The sequence below is a fragment of the Procambarus clarkii genome, chromosome 64 (assembly GCF_040958095.1).
Source record: "Procambarus clarkii isolate CNS0578487 chromosome 64, FALCON_Pclarkii_2.0, whole genome shotgun sequence".
NCBI classification, from domain to species: Eukaryota; Metazoa; Arthropoda; class Malacostraca; order Decapoda; family Cambaridae; genus Procambarus; species Procambarus clarkii.
The window spans coordinates 6,396,698-6,414,689 of NC_091213.1; the positions used below are offsets into that span (position 1 = coordinate 6,396,698).

The 17,992-nt window shown below is 46.1% G+C and overlaps 2 protein-coding genes across 5 annotated transcripts in view; one reads left to right on the plus strand and one right to left on the minus strand.

Moving 5' to 3' along the window:
- The window catches only part of LOC123768916 (Ankyrin repeat-rich membrane spanning), an 866,672-nt gene that overhangs the window by 424,316 nt on the left and 424,364 nt on the right, over positions 1 to 17,992 (minus strand). The gene's annotated exons all lie outside the window — the stretch shown is intronic.
- Positions 15,669 to 17,992, plus strand: part of LOC138354675 (uncharacterized protein MCAP_0864-like) — a 29,900-nt gene continuing 27,576 nt past the window's right edge. Inside the window, exon 1 of the mRNA XM_069309033.1 lies at positions 15,669 to 17,423. Within this exon, the coding sequence (XP_069165134.1) occupies positions 15,669 to 17,423 (1,755 nt within the window). The remainder of the gene's footprint in view (positions 17,424 to 17,992) is intronic.

Genomic DNA, 17,992 nt, shown 5'->3' on the forward strand with positions numbered 1-17,992 from the left:
AACTCTGCCCATTGTTTCTCGCCGGGGCCTGGGATCGAACCCAGGACCACAGGATCACAAGTCCCGCGTGCTGTCCGCTCGGCCGACCGGCTCCCTTTCTAGTACACAGAGAGTGAACAACTGGGCAAGCACGACACAGACCGAGCCATTGGGCATTTATCTAGCCACTGAATACCTTAAGCTCAATGGTGGGGGAGTTATTTTCTGTGACGCTAAAAGTGCTCTGTAGTCCTTAAATAACCCATCACAATGTATGTCGGAAGTTGCTTGTAATATTGACTGGAATGTAATTTTTGTCAATGATAATAACTCTTGTATAAAATTTGTGTGGATCCCATCCCATGTTGGAGTTGGTAAACATGACTTTGTAGATCAATTGGCCAATGAGGCTTGCAGGAAAGAAAACATTGATTTTGACTTTGGACTATCTAATAAAATTATTAGAAACATACAAATTAAAGAAATTAATTCAGATTTAGAAGAACTAAGAAATGCCCAGAGACCTGAAAGCTGCAGTATTAAAAGCTAAGACAACTTTTATAATAAAAGGTATTTGTATGGTCAGCACAGTAACCGGACCAGACAATGTGGTGTAGTCATTGTGGTAATTCACCTTGGCTATAGACACATCTGGCAGGTTAGTGAGGCTGAGCCACTACCAGAATACTCAGATTGTAAACTCTGTGATAAACCTTTAATGCATTCATTAGAACACTATATTGTTGAATGTGAAATCGTAAAGGACTTTAGACCTCCTGGCCTCTTGTACCACCAACTGTGTAACTATTTTATTGACTCAGGTGTTCTGGACGACATCCTAACAATTTATCCAAAATTTGCTTGTCCATTTTAAAGAATGAAGAACAATTTTATATTATATTTGCCCGAAACATTATCCGTATTAGTGGCTTAAGGTGCCGGTCGAGCCGAGCGGACTGCACACTGGACTTGTGATCCTGTGGTCCCGGGTTCGATCCCGGGCGCCGGCGAGAAACAGTGGGCAGAGTTTCTTTCACCCTATGCCCCTGTTACCTAGCAGTAAAATAGGTACCTGGGTGTTTGTCAGCTGTCACGGGCTGCTTCCTGGGGGTGGAGGCCTGGTCGAGGACCGGGCCGCGGGGACACTAAAGCCCCGAAATCATCTCAAGATAACCTCAAGAAGGTATAGTATGCACTAGCTCTATCTATAAATCCAACATTATGTTTGTAACTATTCATCAATTTTTTTTTTTTTTTGAGATATATAGAAGAGTTGTTACATGGTTGTAGAGCCACTAGTACGCGTAGCGTTTCGGGCAGGTCCCTGGAATACGATCCCCGCCGCGAAGAATCCTTGTTACAACCAAGTACACATTTTACTGTTGAGTTAAACACAGGCTACAGTTAAGGAATTGTATGTACTCTTACTCTTAATTGTATGTACTCTTACTCTTAATTGTATGTACTCTTACTCTTAATTGTATGTACTCTTACTCTTAATTGTATGTACTCTTACCTGAATAAAAATTTGAATTTGAAATTTATTTCTAAACTGCATCACTTATGAACCCATCCCTGCCCTTGTGTGGCAGTGCACATCCCTGCCCTTGTGTGGCAGTGCACATCCCTGCCCTTGTGTGGCAGTGCACATCCCTGCCCTTGTGTGGCAGTGCACATCCCTGCCCTTGTGTGGCAGTGCACATCCCTGCCCTTGTGTGGCAGTGCACATCCCTGCCCTTGTGTGGCAGTGCACATCCCCGCCCTTGTGTGGCAGTGCACATCCCCGCCCTTGTGTGGCAGTGCACATCCCTGCCCTTGTGTGGCAGTGCACATCCCTGCCCTTGTGTGGCAGTGCACATCCCTGCCCTTGTGTGGCAGTGCACATCCCTGCCCTTGTGTGGCAGTGCACATCCCTGCCCTTGTGTGGCAGTGCACATCCCCGCCCTTGTGTGGCAGTGCACATCCCTGCCCTTGTGTGGCAGTGCACATCCCCGCCCTTGTGTGGCAGTGCACAATAGAAAGTTGTATTAACATATTCATACATTAAAACATTGATTGTAACCATGATATATATGTGCTTCAGCCTACAGTTTAGACCTATTGTCTTGTGTATGACCCTCTGTCCTGCGTGACAGTCAATACCACCATTATCCTCACTCTAATAAGACTTAATTGAAATCCTCTGATTAGGCAAAATTGTAATTAATTTTGTCAATAAAGATGTTAATAATAATAAAGAATCCACTCCTTGTTCTGGACGGGCGTGCCCGATCACGAGACTGTCAACTATCCACTAACAAATTAACGTGATGTCTGTCTGTGTTTTGTGTAAACATCAGTAAACATTAAATGATAGATGTAATGTTTACTGCTGCCTCTTGACTTTACATCACCCTTACTTTATATAATTTACGTCCCTGGCTACCCCCTTATAATTACTCGTTAAGAGCAATTTGATGGTGAACTCCTCAAGTTAATCTCTGGGATGCTCTCGGACGCAGGTTCGAATCCTCGTCACGGCCCTTGTGGATTTGTTGATCAAGTTAAAGTTTGAAGGGCAAGACTTACCCATTCACATACCGCTATTGATCACTATTCCTAGAGCAAGATTTTCTCATTAAACCAATCACCAGATACATTCACTATCCCCCCAACACCATCCCCATTCGCTAGAGTATTCCTAGACCCTCTACAAGATCATTATATTTCCTTAGATCAACCCAACATCCTCCCTATAGGTCCTTGTCAGGGCTGGCAGTGCCAATTGTATAGGTGCCGCGGAGCTCCGGCGGGCCTGACAAAAGCCTGTCACTTCCTAACTTGTTTCTATAGATGTCACACGATTAAGGATTGTGACATTTATAGTTTTGGGGAAAGTGACGAAATGTACGTCCAGCTTCCGTGTACCAAGTCGCCTATTGTAAACACGGTTTGGGTCTCCTAATCTCCTGTAAACACGGTTTGGGTCTCCTAATCTCCTGTAAACACGGTTTGGGTCTCCTAATCTCATGTAAACACGGTTTGGGTCTCCTAATCTCCTGTAAACACGGTTTGGGTCTCCTAATCTCCTGTAAACACGGTTTGGGTCTCCTAATCTCATGTAAACACGGTTTGGGTCTCCTAATCTCCTGTAAACACGGTTTGGGTCTCCTAATCTCCTGTAAACACGGTTTGGGTCTCCTAATCTCCTGTAAACACGGTTTGGGTCTCCTAATCTCCTGTAAACACGGTTTGGGTCTCCTAATCTCCTGTAAACACGGTTTGGGTCTCCTAATCTCCTGTAAACACAGCCTGTGTCGCCTTACCGTGTGTCCTTTATTTCAGCAGTGAAAATTCTTTCCACTGCTTTTTCTAAATGAAATCCCCCCATTCCACCACGCACTTGCGGAGGTGTTGGGTCACCGGTGTGTCCCCGGGAGCACTGGTCCCTGTTGATCTCTCCCTAACTAGCAGGAATTCCCTGCATCCCGCTCATCCTCCTCAACATTCTCCCTAGATGTGGGGAAAATCATAGACCGTCCCCACCAGCCTCCTCCCAAGAGCCTCCATCATCATCTTTCGTTCCAAGATTGAATTGTGGAGATTGAATTCCCACCGCCTAGCACGATATGAAGCCTGTTACCTAGCAGTAAAATAGGTACCTGGGTGTTAGTCAGCTGTCACGGGCTGCTTCCTGGGGGTGGAGGCCTGGTCGAGGACCGGGACGCCGGGACACTAAAAAGCCCCGAAATCATCTCAAGATAACCTCAAGATAACCTATAAGTAACCTAATGTAAATGTGTGACTGTAAATCGTATCGCGATTTCGACAGACTGATATCTCCTCCTCACATAAATTACTGCCATTGGGAAATAACGTTATATTTAACGAAAAGCATAAGCAACCTAAGAAGAATTACCGGAATGTCGACTTGTATATGCCAGAGGATTTCCAGAACTGCTAGTTCCTGTTACCGAGGTGGTCGATGTAGGTTATATGACAGTGTTAAGTGTGTGTTAATGAGCTAGCCAGTGTTGTCGTGTTATAATCCCTGTATCTACACGACTCAAGATCAACTTGGGTATAAAATTGGCATTGTCACAATTCCAAGAGATTGGGGCTTCCCAGTGGAATACTGAAACAATTTTTATTACTTCTGATAAGTGTACGTGAATGAGATCTTTGCGGGGGATGTTATCGTGTGGCCCACACCAATACCTGGTTGATGGGGTTCTGGGAGTTCTTCTACTCCCCAAGCCCGGGCCAGGCTTGACTTGTGAGAGTTTGGTCCACCAGGCTGTTGCTTGGAGTGGCTCGCAGGCCCACATATCCACCACAGCCCGGTTGGTCCGGCACTCCTTGGAGGAAACTGTCTAGTTTCTTCTTGAAGATGTCCACGGTTGTTCGGGCAATATTTCTTATAGTCGCTGGGAGGACGTTGAACAACCGTGGACCTCTGATGTTTATACAGTGTTCTCTGATTGTGCCTATGGCACCTCTGCTCTTCACTGGTTCTATTCTGACACTATTATTTAGTATATTGTGTGGCCTACACCAGTAGAGTAAGTTGCTTACACCAGTACACTGTTTACACAGGGTGTCAGAGGGCCTTCAGCCAAGTCATACTGTACCAAGCAACAGCCTGGTGGACCAAACTCTCACAAGTCAAGCCTGGCCTCGGGCCGGGCTTGGGGAGTAGAACAACTCCCAGAACCCCATCAACCAGGTATCAACCAACAGCCTGGTGGACCAAACTCTCACAGGACAAGCCTGGCCTCGGGCCGGGCTTGGGGAGTAGAACAACTCCCTGAACCCCAACAAGCAGGAATCAAGCAGGTACGGAACAGCGGCTACTACTAACAAGCAGAGCCACCAGCTATTGGAATGGTCCGTGCCGCATCAAGCATACCTGGAGCATATCTTGTGGAGCATATTATGCATCCTTAATACCGGGCTGGTATGTTAAAACAACGGCGGGTGTCTCTTGCAGCCGATGAGACACAATAACGTGGCTAAATTATGTTGACCAGACCACACACTAGGAGGTGAAGGGACGTCGACGTTTCGGTCCGTCCTGGACCATTCTCAAGTCGATTCTCTTGACATCTCAGTGGAGGTTAAGGAGGAAGATTCCCGCCACACACATCCTCCTTAGGTTGGAATCCTCCCTTTGTGTGGCATTTACCCCTCACGACTTACTCAGGTTGTGACATTTTGCCTCTAAACAACTTTCTCTCTCTCTCTCTCTCTCTCTCTCTCTCTCTCTCTCTCTCTCTCTCTCTCTCTCTCTCTCTCTCTCTCTCTCTCTCTCTCTCTCTCTCTCTCACACACACACACACACACACACACACACAAGGGTGCCAGAAACCGTTTAACACCGCCCACAAAAGGACACCAGCGTACAAAGGCGAAAAACAAGCTGTTGTCGTCTGCGAGGAGCTCTTGTTTGGCCCACACAACAGCAGAGGCAGTCACGGTGAGGGAGAGAGGGAGGGAGTGTGAGGGACGGAGGGAGGCAGTGTGAGGGAGGGAGGGAGTGTGAGGGAGAGAGGGAGGCAGTGTGAGGGAGGGAGGGAGTGTGAGGGAGAGAGGGAGGGAGGGAGGGAGTGTGAGAGAGAGGGGGAGGGAGGGAGGGAGACTCCATACCAATATCTACCTCTCTAATATACCCAAGCCTAAAACGTCAAAATATGGCTAAATTCTCTGATTTTTAGTACAAAAGAAAATTGAAGAAAACTTATTTAAAAATGCAATATTATGCGAAATTCTGAGACTTGTAGGCCAAATCACATGTCCCGGGGGGGGGGGGACTTCAACTACAGGAATGGTCCAAAAAGAGGCGAGAGAACATCACTTTCTCTTAGGACGAACTGAGTACCCACATGAGCCACAGAGACATTAGAAAGAACTTTATTTTAGTGTCAGAGTACTTAATAAATAGAATGCATTAGGCAGTGATGTGGTGGAGGCTGACTCCATACACAGTTTCAAAAGTTAATAAGATAAAGCCTAATAGGGTCAGGAACCTGTACACCAGTTGATTGACGCTTATGATTGTCTTATGTATGACCCTCTGTCCTGCGTGACAGTGAATACCAGCATTATCCTCACTTTAATAAGACTATCAAAATCCTCAGATTAGGCAAAATTGTAACTAATTTTGTCAATAAAGATGTTAATAATATAAGTTGATTGACGATTGAGAGGCGGGACCAAAGAGCGGAAGCTCAACTATATGGGGGGGGGGGTAGACACACTAGACACACTCCCCCCCCCCCCAGCCAACGCCGGGCAAATGTGGGTCACGGGCAGCGGTGTGCCCTTGCCCTCCAGCCGTCAAGAGTAACCATTCAGTCTGTCTCACTCCCCGCGCTGTCTGCCCCCATCACCCCTATCGCCCTTCCCGGTCGGCCGAGCGGACAGCACGCTGGACTTGTGATCCTGTGGTCCCGGGTTCCATCCCGGGCACCGGCGAGAAACAATGGGGCAGAGTTTCTTTCACCCTATGCCCATGTTACCTAGCAGTAAAATAGGTACCTGGGTGTTAGTCAGCTGTCAGGGGCTGCTTCCTGGGGGTGGAGGCCTGGTCGAGGACCAGGCCGCGGGGACACTAAAGCCCCGAAATCATCTCAAGATAACCATCACCAGCTCTGCGGCAGAGTTCTGTGCCACATTGTTGAATATAAATATAGTAAAGTTTTCTGACACAGATGAGTATGAAGTATCAGGTAATCAACTTGTGGTAATAAAGAGGATAAAGAACAGTGTCATACAAATACCGACAATGATATGGACAAAATATCACTTGTTAATAACAAATATTATCAATTATTATTACTATTATAAACTCCAGATATTTCAAACACTTTTGATACTGTTGGTTGATACCTGGTTGATGGGGTTCTGGGAGTTGTTCTACTCCCCAAGCCCGGCCCGAGGCCAGGCTTGACTTGTGAGAGTTTGGTCCACCAGGCTGTTGGTTGATACCTGGTTGATGGGGTTCTGGGAGTTCTTCTACTCCCCAAGCCCGGCCCGAGGCCAGGCTTGACTTGTGAGAGTTTGGTCCACCAGGCTGTTGGTTGATACCTGGTTGATGGGGTTCTGGGAGTTCTTCTACTCCCCAAGCCCGGCCCGAGGCCAGGCTTGACTTGTGAGAGTTTGGTCCACCAGGCTGTTGGTTGATACCTGGTTGATGGGGTTCTGGGAGTTCTTCTACTCCCCAAGCCCGGCCCGAGGCCAGGCTTGACTTGTGAGAGTTTGGTCCACCAGGCTGTTGGTTGATACCTGGTTGATGGGGTTCTGGGAGTTCTTCTACTCCCCAAGCCCGGCCCGAGGCCAGGCTTGACTTGTGAGAGTTTGGTCCACCAGGCTGTTGGTTGATACCTGGTTGATGGGGTTCTGGGAGTTGTTCTACTCCCCAAGCCCGGCCCGAGGCCAGGCTTGACTTGTGAGAGTTTGGTCCACCAGGCTGTTGGTTGATACCTGGTTGATGGGGTTCTGGGAGTTGTTCTACTCCCCAAGCCCGGCCCGAGGCCAGGCTTGACTTGTGAGAGTTTGGTCCACCAGGCTGTTGGTTGATACCTGGTTGATGGGGTTCTGGGAGTTGTTCTACTCCCCAAGCCCGGCCCGAGGCCAGGCTTGACTTGTGAGAGTTTGGTCCACCAGGCTGTTGGTTGATACCTGGTTGATGGGGTTCTGGGAGTTGTTCTACTCCCCAAGCCCGGCCCGAGGCCAGGCTTGACTTGTGAGAGTTTGGTCCACCAGGCTGTTGGTTGATACCTGGTTGATGGGGTTCTGGGAGTTGTTCTACTCCCCAAGCCCGGCCCGAGGCCAGGCTTGACTTGTGAGAGTTTGGTCCACCAGGCTGTTGGTTGATACCTGGTTGATGGGGTTCTGGGAGTTCTTCTACTCCCCAAGCCCGGCCCGAGGCCAGGCTTGACTTGTGAGAGTTTGGTCCACCAGGCTGTTGGTTGATACCTGGTTGATGGGGTTCTGGGAGTTCTTCTACTCCCCAAGCCCGGCCCGAGGCCAGGCTTGACTTGTGAGAGTTTGGTCCACCAGGCTGTTGGTTGATACCTGGTTGATGGGGTTCTGGGAGTTCTTCTACTCCCCAAGCCCGGCCCGAGGCCAGGCTTGACTTGTGAGAGTTTGGTCCACCAGGCTGTTGGTTGATACCTGGTTGATGGGGTTCTGGGAGTTGTTCTACTCCCCAAGCCCGGCCCGAGGCCAGGCTTGACTTGTGAGAGTTTGGTCCACCAGGCTGTTGGTTGATACCTGGTTGATGGGGTTCTGGGAGTTGTTCTACTCCCCAAGCCCGGCCCGAGGCCAGGCTTGACTTGTGAGAGTTTGGTCCACCAGGCTGTTGGTTGATACCTGGTTGATGGGGTTCTGGGAGTTGTTCTACTCCCCAAGCCCGGCCCGAGGCCAGGCTTGACTTGTGAGAGTTTGGTCCACCAGGCTTTTGGTTGATACCTGGTTGATGGGGTTCTGGGAGTTGTTCTACTCCCCAAGCCCGGCCCGAGGCCAGGCTTGACACACAAGAGTATCAGTTGTTCAGACCGACGCTCAGATCCTCACCAAACCTGATCGTCAGGGCGATCGACAAATGTCATAATTTGTATTTAAGTCATTTTCGTTTCCTGGGCAGCCCGTGTTCTCACCTTGCCCGTCGCCGTGTTAACAGTGTCCGCCTCTGACCAAAAAAGGCAGCGTATTAGGCAGACTTAAACACCGTAATTTTTACGTTCTCTTATACTTGTCCATTGGTTTAGTGGGTTGTTTGGATTCGTACGTTTCTGGCAACCCGTTCTCGCACTTTCTTACAGTCAATATTGACTTATTAAATACGTGCATATGTGACATACTTAACATACTAGTTTACCTTGAAAAGCTTCATAGAAAACACCGACCTTACCTAACCTTCTTAGTGTGTTAAGATAAGCATCTTATTGCTTCGTAATTACAATTATTACTTAACGTATACCTATAATAAGTAAAGTAATAATTGTAATTACGAAGCAATAAGATGCTTATCTTAACATACTAAGAAGGTTAGGTAAGGTCGGTGTTTTGTTTGAAGCTTTTCAAGGTAAACTAGTATGTTTAGTATGTCACATATGCACGTATTTAATAAGTCAATATTGACTATACGAAAGTGTGAGAACGGGTTGGTTTCTGCTTAGGCCTGGTACGTTTTCTGGTTAGCAGTCTGACAGCTGGGTGGACAGCGCTTCGAATTCGTAGTCCTGAGGTTCCGGGTTCGATCCCCTGTGGAGGCGGAGACAAATGGGTAAAATGTTTCTTTCACCCTGATGCCCCTGTTTACCTAGCAGTAAATAGGTACCTGGGAGTTAGACAACTGCTACGGGCTGCTTCCTGGGGGTCTATAACAAAAAGGAGGCCTGGTCGAGGACCGGCCCGCGGGGACGCTAAGCCCCGAAATCATCTCAAGATAACCTCAAGGAGGACAGGTTGGGCACACTGCCTCCTGCCTGATAAGAGCCTGATAACCTCAAGGAGGACAGGTTGGGCACACTGCCTCCTGCCTGATAAGAGCCTGCTACACCCTCCCCACCACTCTTCCTAATACACCAGCCGGATTGTCTAATTTACATAGAAGTCGCTTGTAAAAAACTGTGTCAAAAGCTTTCTGGCAGTCCAGGCAAATGCAGTATATGTGTGTGTGTGTGTGTGTGTGTGTGTGTGTGTGTGTGTGTGTGTGTGTGTGTGTACTCACCTAATTGTACTCACCTAATTGTGCTTGCGGGGGTTGAGCTCTGGCTCTTTGGTCCCGCCTCTCAACCGTCAATCAACAGGTGTACAGGTTCCTGAGCCTATTGGGCTCTATCATATCTACATTTGAAACTGTGTATGGAGTCAGCCTCCACTTCATGTGTGTACTCACCTATATGTGCCTGCAGGATCGAGCATTGACTCTTGGATCCCGCCTTTCTAGCTATCGGTTGTTTACAGCAATGACTCCTGTCCCATTTCCCTATCATACCTAGTTTTAAAAGTATGAATAGTATTTGCTTCCACAACCTGTTCCCCAAGTGCATTCCATTTTTCTACTACTCTCACGCTAAAAGAAAACTTCCTAACATCTCTGTGACTCATCTGAGTTTCCAGTTTCCACCCATGTCCCCTCGTTCTGTTATTATTACGTGTGAACATTTCATCTATTTCCACTTTGTCAATTCCCCTGAGTATTTTATATGTCCCTATCATATCTCCTCTCTCCCTTCTTTTCTCTAGTGTCGTAAGGTTCAGTTCATTCAGCCGCTCTTCATATCCCATCCCTCGTAGCTCTGGGACAAGCCTCGTCGCAAACCTCTGAACCTTCTCCAGTTTTTTTATGTGTTTCTTCAGGTGGGGGCTCCATGATGGCGCGGCATACTCTAAGACGGGTCTCACGTAGGCAGTGTAAAGCGCCCTAAAAGCTTCCTCATTTAGGTTTCTGAATTAAGTTCTAATTTTCGCCAGTGTAGAGTACGCTGCTGTCGTTATCCTATTTATATGTGCCTCAGGAGTTAGATTAGGTGTCACATCCACTCCCAGGTCTCTTTCTCGAATCGTTACAGGTAGGCTGTTCCCCTTCATTGTGTACTGTCCCTTTGGTCTCCTGTCACCTGATCCCATTTCCATAACTTTACATTTACTGGTGTTAAACTCCAGTAGCCATTTCCCTGACCATCTCTGCAGCCTGTTTAAGTCCTCTTGGAGGATCCTACAATCCTCGTCTGTCACAACTCTTCTCATTAATTTTGCGTCATCTGCAAACATTGACATGTATGATTCCACTCCTGTAAACATATCATTTACGTAAATTAGAAAGAGGATTGGTCCCAGCACCGATCCTTGAGGTACTCCACTTGTTACTGTTCGCCAGTCCGACTTTGTGTGTGTGTGTGTGTGTGTGTGTGTGTGTGTGTGTGTGTGTGTGTGTGTGTGTGTGTGTGTGTGTGTGTGTGTGGAGTGGGGGGTACACCCATCCATTTGTGCGTGCGCGTGAGTTTACAACGGAACACGATGCGTAAAGGTTCATACTCACTCAAATTTTAAACGCGATAGTTTTATAGCTATAGGAAAACATGTGGACAAGAGAAAAGGCCGGCCGCATTAACGACCCTAACACCATGACGACCTAATTACATAAAACAAAGACACAATTACAGGTCAGAGCCGACCCTTACCTACCCCCGCTGTGAACCTCATTAACGTCTACTTTACCTCCAGGTTAATCTCTCTCTCTCTCTCTCTCTCTCTCTCTCTCTCTCTCTCTCTCTCTCTCTCTCTCTCGGCATCTTACCCAACGACCTATGCACGCTCCCCACCACGTGACAGCAGAGAGGTCATCCTGCAGGACTGCTGGGCCCCTGCTCCAACATACCTTTCAGAGATGTTGCGTCAGGAGACTACAGCTGGATATGTATCCCTGGGGTATGTATCCCTGGGTATGTATCCCTGGGTATGTATCCCTGGGTATGTATCCCTGGGGTATGTATCCCTGGGGTATGTATCCCTGGGTATGTATCCCTGGGTATGTATCCCTGGGGTATGTATCCCTGGGTATGTATCCCTGGGGTATGTATCCCTGGGTATGTATCCCTGGGTATGTATCCCTGGGTATGTATCCCTGGGTATGTATCCCTGGGTATGTATCCCTGGGTATGTATCCCTGGATATGTATCCCTGGGTATGTATCCCTGGGTATGTATCCCTGGGAAAGTATCCCTGGGTATGTATCCATGGGTATGTATCCCTGGGTATGTATCCCTGGGTATGTACACCTTGTAGTGGGATACATATTTGGTGGAATGTATACCACTGAATACTTTAAAGCCGTGACGTAAATTCATGGTGTTAAATGTATTCAAGAATCAACAATTTTCTAAGACATGCCAACCTATGTACAGGTAAAGTAACTTTATCACGACCATCTTACCTCGACGTTATCTTGAGACGATTTCGGGGCTTAGCATCCCCGCGGCCCGGTCCTCGACCAGGCCTCCTTTTTGTTATACCCCCCCTTCCCTCCCCCCCCCAAGAAGCAGCCCGTAGCAGCTGTCTAACTCTCAGGTACCTATTTACTGCTAGGTAACATGGCATCAGGGTGAAAGAATGTTTTTGCCCATTTATCTCCGCCTCCACCGGGGATCGAACCCGGATTTCACCCTATGCCCCTGTTACCTAGCAGTAAAATAGGTACCTGGGTGTTAGTCAGCTGTCACGGGCTGCTTCCTGGGGGTGGAGGCCTGGTCGAGAACCGGGCCGCGGGGACACTAAAGCCCCGAAATCATCTCAAGATAACCTCAAGATATATACAGCAAGTATGATTCAATGTTGCGTATGAATGCAATTTAAACAAAGCTTCGTCCACAGGGCTACAACCTGTTCATGAGTGAACAAAGTGTAACTTTGTGAACATCACAGCATATTGGGGAGGTGTGTGAACGGTTGGCTACTGTTGGAGAAACGTAGACTGTTAGACCTCGGCCTCTGAGGCGCGCCAGGCGGAGATGGACACGCCCTCTGCTACAGCAAGGTCAAATACCTGTAATACCTGTGAGTGAGGGAACACCTGTAGCCTCTGCCTGCCTTGACCCAACACTGTACTGTGGTGTAGTGTGTCTTGCTGGGTTACCCCTCTCCCTCTCTCTCTCTCTCTCTCTCTCTCTCTCTCTCTCTCTCTCTCTCTCTCTCTCTCTGCTCTCTCTCTCTCTCTCTCTCTCTCCTTAGCTTATCTAGCGGTTACCCTGCGATGGTTCCAGGGGTCAAGATCTCCGCGACCCAGTCTCTGTCCAGGCCTCCTGGTTGCTGGACTGGTCAACCAGGCTGTTGGACGCGGCTGCTCGCAGCCTGACGTATGAATCACAGCCTGGTTGATCAGGTATCCTTCAGGGGTGTTTATCAAGTTCTCTCTTGAACACTGTGAGGGGTCGGCCAGTTATGTCCCTTATGTGTAGTGGAAGCGTGTTGAACAGTCTCGGGCCTCTGATGTTGATAGTTCTCTCTTGAACACTGTGAGGGGTCGGCCAGTTATGTCCCTTATGTGTAGTGGAAGCGTGTTGAACAGTCTCGGGCCTCTGATGTTGATAGTTCTCTCTTGAACACTGTGAGGGGTCAGCCAGTTATGTCCCTTATGTGTAGTGGAAGCGTGTAGAACAGTCTCGGGCCTCTGATGTTGATAGTTCTCTCTTGAACACTGTGAGGGGTCGGCCAGTTATGTCCCTTATGTGTAGTGGAAGCGTGTTGAACAGTCTCGGGCCTCTGATGTTGATAGTTCTCTCTTGAACACTGTGAGGGGTCGGCCAGTTATGTCCCTTATGTGTAGTGGAAGCGTGTTGAACAGTCTCGGGCCTCTGATGTTGATAGTTCTCTCTTGAACACTGTGAGGGGTCGGCCAGTTATGTCCCTTATGTGTAGTGGAAGCGTGTTGAACAGTCTCGGGCCTCTGATGTTGATAGTTCTCTCTTGAACACTGTGAGGGGTCGGCCAGTTATGTCCCTTATGTGTAGTGGAAGCGTGTTGAACAGTCTCGGGCCTCTGATGTTGATAGTTCTCTCTCAGAGTACCTGTTGCACCTCTGCTCTTCAACGGGGGTATTCTGTACATCCTGCCATGCCTTCTGGTCTCATGTGATGTTATTTCTGTGTGCAGGTTTGGGACCAGCCCCTCTAATATTTTCCAGTAACCTCACTGGAAACTTTTGTATATACCATACACAAAATATAGGAAATGAAAGGTATACACCGATAGACGTATCACGCTTCTCTGTATATATATATATATATATATATATATATATATATATATATATATATACATATATATATATATATATATATATATACACACACACCGAGTGGTTAGTTTAGTACCACACTTTGTAAGACACCTGCAGGTTGATTAATGAGTGGTTGTTATGGATTTAATAACCTACCACGATTCTTAAGTCTCAAGCCTAACACCAAACTAAACATTAACTCTTTCGTATCATTTATTATAGGAGCTAAAGTATTTTATCGTAAAAAAAAATGTTGCGATACATAGCGGGTCACTTATGTATCACAACATGCGCGATACATAATGCCTGCACAGTATGTGGCATGTGCTCCTGCACCCTCCAGCTTGTGTAGGCTGATCAGCAACATATACAACCTTAATCGACTGAGCTACGACAGGGTTAAAATCGACTGTCGTAGCTCAGTCGATTAAGGCAGCGTCTGGGATGCTCCCGGACGCAGGTTCGAATCCTCGTCACGGCCCTTGTGGATTTGAGCATTATATACACATACTTCACGCCATACTGTAGGAGTAAAGTGTACCGTTGGTGGGTTTTAACGATGCCCAATCGCGCCCGCAACCACGCCCGCAACCACGCCCACTTCTCCAAGGTCTTCCGTGTTCTCAGATTGCTTATACATACCTTCATAGACAGACTCCTTACTCCAGTACTTGCGCCTCCTAAAGTATTTCCTCTAGGATGCATGCCAAATACTTCACATGACGATAATGTAGTAGTCTCTGAAGCGTTGATATTCATTGCCGACAGACAGACTCCAGAGACAGACCCCGAGGAGAGACAGACAGTCTAAGAAGACTCCGGGCCTCCGGGCCGCTCCAAGCAACAGCCTGTTGGACCAAGTTATCACAAGTCGAGCCGGGCCTCTGGGAGTAGAAGCACTCCCAGAACCCTCTACAGGTATGCTCCAGGTAAGAAAAAGTTTGAAAAAGAAGCAAAAGGGCAAGGAACATCACACATCAGCCTCTACATCTCAGACACACTACTCATCTGTACTGAGCTGCTAAACACCACAAATGATATGGTGGAAGTGCTGATAATCAGAATAAAGATCTTAAACGTAGTTATTGTCCTTGTATACAAGTCACCGGAGGCAAACCCTTAGCAGTTTAAAGACCAACTAATGAACATAGAGCACTGCTTGGAAAACCTCACAAATCCAGCCCCGAACATCATCCTGCTTGGGGACTTCAACCTACGGCACCTGAAATGGAGCTCCTGGCTAATACAGTTATATCAGAGAGAATTCCGGGAAGTAGCCTAAATGAACAGGCACATGCAAATGACCTGCTACGGATGTGCGACAGGTTTGCCTTAAACCAGCAAATAGTAGAACCAACTAGGAAGGAGAACACGCTGGACCTCATTTTCACTAATAATGATGAATTGATCAGGAACATAATGATTACAAATACCTGTTACTCAGATCACAACTTAATTGAAGTTATGACAACCATGGGGAATGGACCTCCAAAACCAGTCCAGATTCCCGGTGGAGGAGATTTCAGCAAATTCAACTTCAATAATAAACAGATAAACTGGGAGCAAATAAACCAGGACTTCACAGAAATAAACTGGGAAGAACAGCTAGAAAATGCAAACCTGAACCAGTGCCTGGAAAAAATAAGCTCAGTAGCACTAGAAATATGTTCAAACCGCATACCCCTAAGAAAAAAGAGAAAGAGATGTAGATTGGAACGGGAACGTCGTTCCCTATATAGGCGAAGAAAACGAATCGCGGAACAACTTGAGAGTCGCACCCTATCTCAAGAACGGCGAAGAAGGTTAGGTAGAGAAATAGAAACAATTGAACGGAAGCTACAAGAATCATACAAAACCCAGGAGAGGCAAAGAGAGCAAAAGGCCATCAGTGAAATAGAGAGAAATCCGAAATATTTTTTCTCATATGCTAAATCAAGATAAAAAAATCACATCTAGTATCATCACATCTGCAAGAAAAACAGTCACATCTGCAAGAAAAACAGTCACATCTACAAGAAAAACAGTCACATCTACAAGAAAAAGTCACATCTACAAGAAAAAGTCACATCTACAAGAAAAACAGTCACATCTACAAGAAAAAGTCACATCTACAAGAAAAAGTCACATCTACAAGAAAAACAGTCACATCTACAAGAAAAAGTCACATCTACAAGAAAAAGTCACATCTACAAGAAAAACAGTCACATCTACAAGAAAAAGTCACATCTACAAGAAAAACAGTCACATCTACAAGAAAAACAGTCACATCTACAAGAAAAAGTCACATCTACAAGAAAAACAGTCACATCTACAAGAAAAAGTCACATCTACAAGAAAAAGTCACATCTGCAAGAAAAACAGTCACATCTACAAGAAAAACAGTCACATCTACAAGAAAAAGTCACATCTACAAGAAAAAGTCACATCTGCAAGAAAAACAGTCACATCTACAAGAAAAACAGTCACATCTACAAGAAAAAGTCACATCTACAAGAAAAAGTCACATCTGCAAGAAAAACAGTCACATCTACAAGAAAAACAGTCACATCTACAAGAAAAACAGTCACATCTACAAGAAAAAGTCACATCTGCAAGAAAAACAGTCACATCTACAAGAAAAACAGTCACATCTGCAAGAAAAACAGTCACATCTACAAGAAAAACAGTCACATCTACAAGAAAAAGTCACATCTACAAGAAAAAGTCACATCTGCAAGAAAAACAGTCACATCTACAAGAAAAACAGTCACATCTACAAGAAAAAGTCACATCTACAAGAAAAAGTCACATCTGCAAGAAAAACAGTCACATCTACAAGAAAAACAGTCACATCTACAAGAAAAAGTCACATCTACAAGAAAAAGTCACATCTGCAAGAAAAACAGTCACATCTACAAGAAAAACAGTCACATCTACAAGAAAAACAGTCACATCTACAAGAAAAAGTCACATCTGCAAGAAAAACAGTCACATCTACAAGAAAAACAGTCACATCTGCAAGAAAAACAGTCACATCTACAAGAAAAACAGTCACATCTACAAGAAAAACAGTCACATCTACAAGAAAAACAGTCACATCTACAAGAAAAACAGTCACATCTACAAGAAAAACAGTCACATCTACAAGAAAAACAGTCACATCTACAAGAAAAACAGTCACATCTACAAGAAAAACAGTCACATCTACAAGAAAAACAGTCACATCTACAAGAAAAAGTCACATCTACAAGAAAAAGTCACATCTACAAGAAAAACAGTCACATCTACAAGAAAAAGTCACATCTACAAGAAAAACAGTCACATCTACAAGAAAAAGTCACATCTACAAGAAAAAGTCACATCTACAAGAAAAAGTCACATCTGCAAGAAAAACAGTCACATCTACAAGAAAAACAGTCACATCTACAAGAAAAACAGTCACATCTACAAGAAAAAGTCACATCTACAAGAAAAAGTCACATCTACAAGAAAAACAGTCACATCTACAAGAAAAACAGTCACATCTACAAGAAAAACAGTCACATCTACAAGAAAAACAGTCACATCTGCAAGAAAAACAGTCACATCTACAAGAAAAACAGTCACATCTGCAAGAAAAACAGTCACATCTGCAAGAAAAATGACAGGTTCTTGTTATCCAACCTTTTACACTGGAGATTCTATACCGATTGAATCCTCCGTCAGTAAATTACTGGAGCTTGTATTTTACACCAGAAGGGGTTTTGGGATCATACCCTTCTTGAGGTTATCTTGAGGTTATCTTGAGATGATTTCGGGGCTTTAGTGTCCCCGCGGCCCGGTCCTCGACCAGGCCTCCACCCCCAGGAAGCAGCCCGTGACAGCTGGCTAACTCCCAGGTACCTATTTACTGCTAGGTAACAGGGGCATTCAGGGTGAAAGAAACTTTGCCCATTTGATTCTGCCTCGTGCGGGAATCGAACCCGCGCCACAGAATTACGAGTCCTGCGCGCTATCCACCAGGCTACGAGGCCCCTAATCCCTTAGTAATAAAAGAAATGTAATAGGCCTAGATAAAAAATAATAATCCTGTGTCAAGCACGAGCCTATTGCAAAAGCGGTTGTGATAACAATTGGTCTCCGAATGTTTGACAGAACTGATGAGTTAGCCCAAAACTTTTTCTCGCAAAGAGTGAATTGATTGCCATCTTGGACTGCCTTTGAGCAGCCTGAGGGCAGTAGTAATCCGGGAACATGAACAAAATATCGCAGGCTTGACGCAAAGTGAGG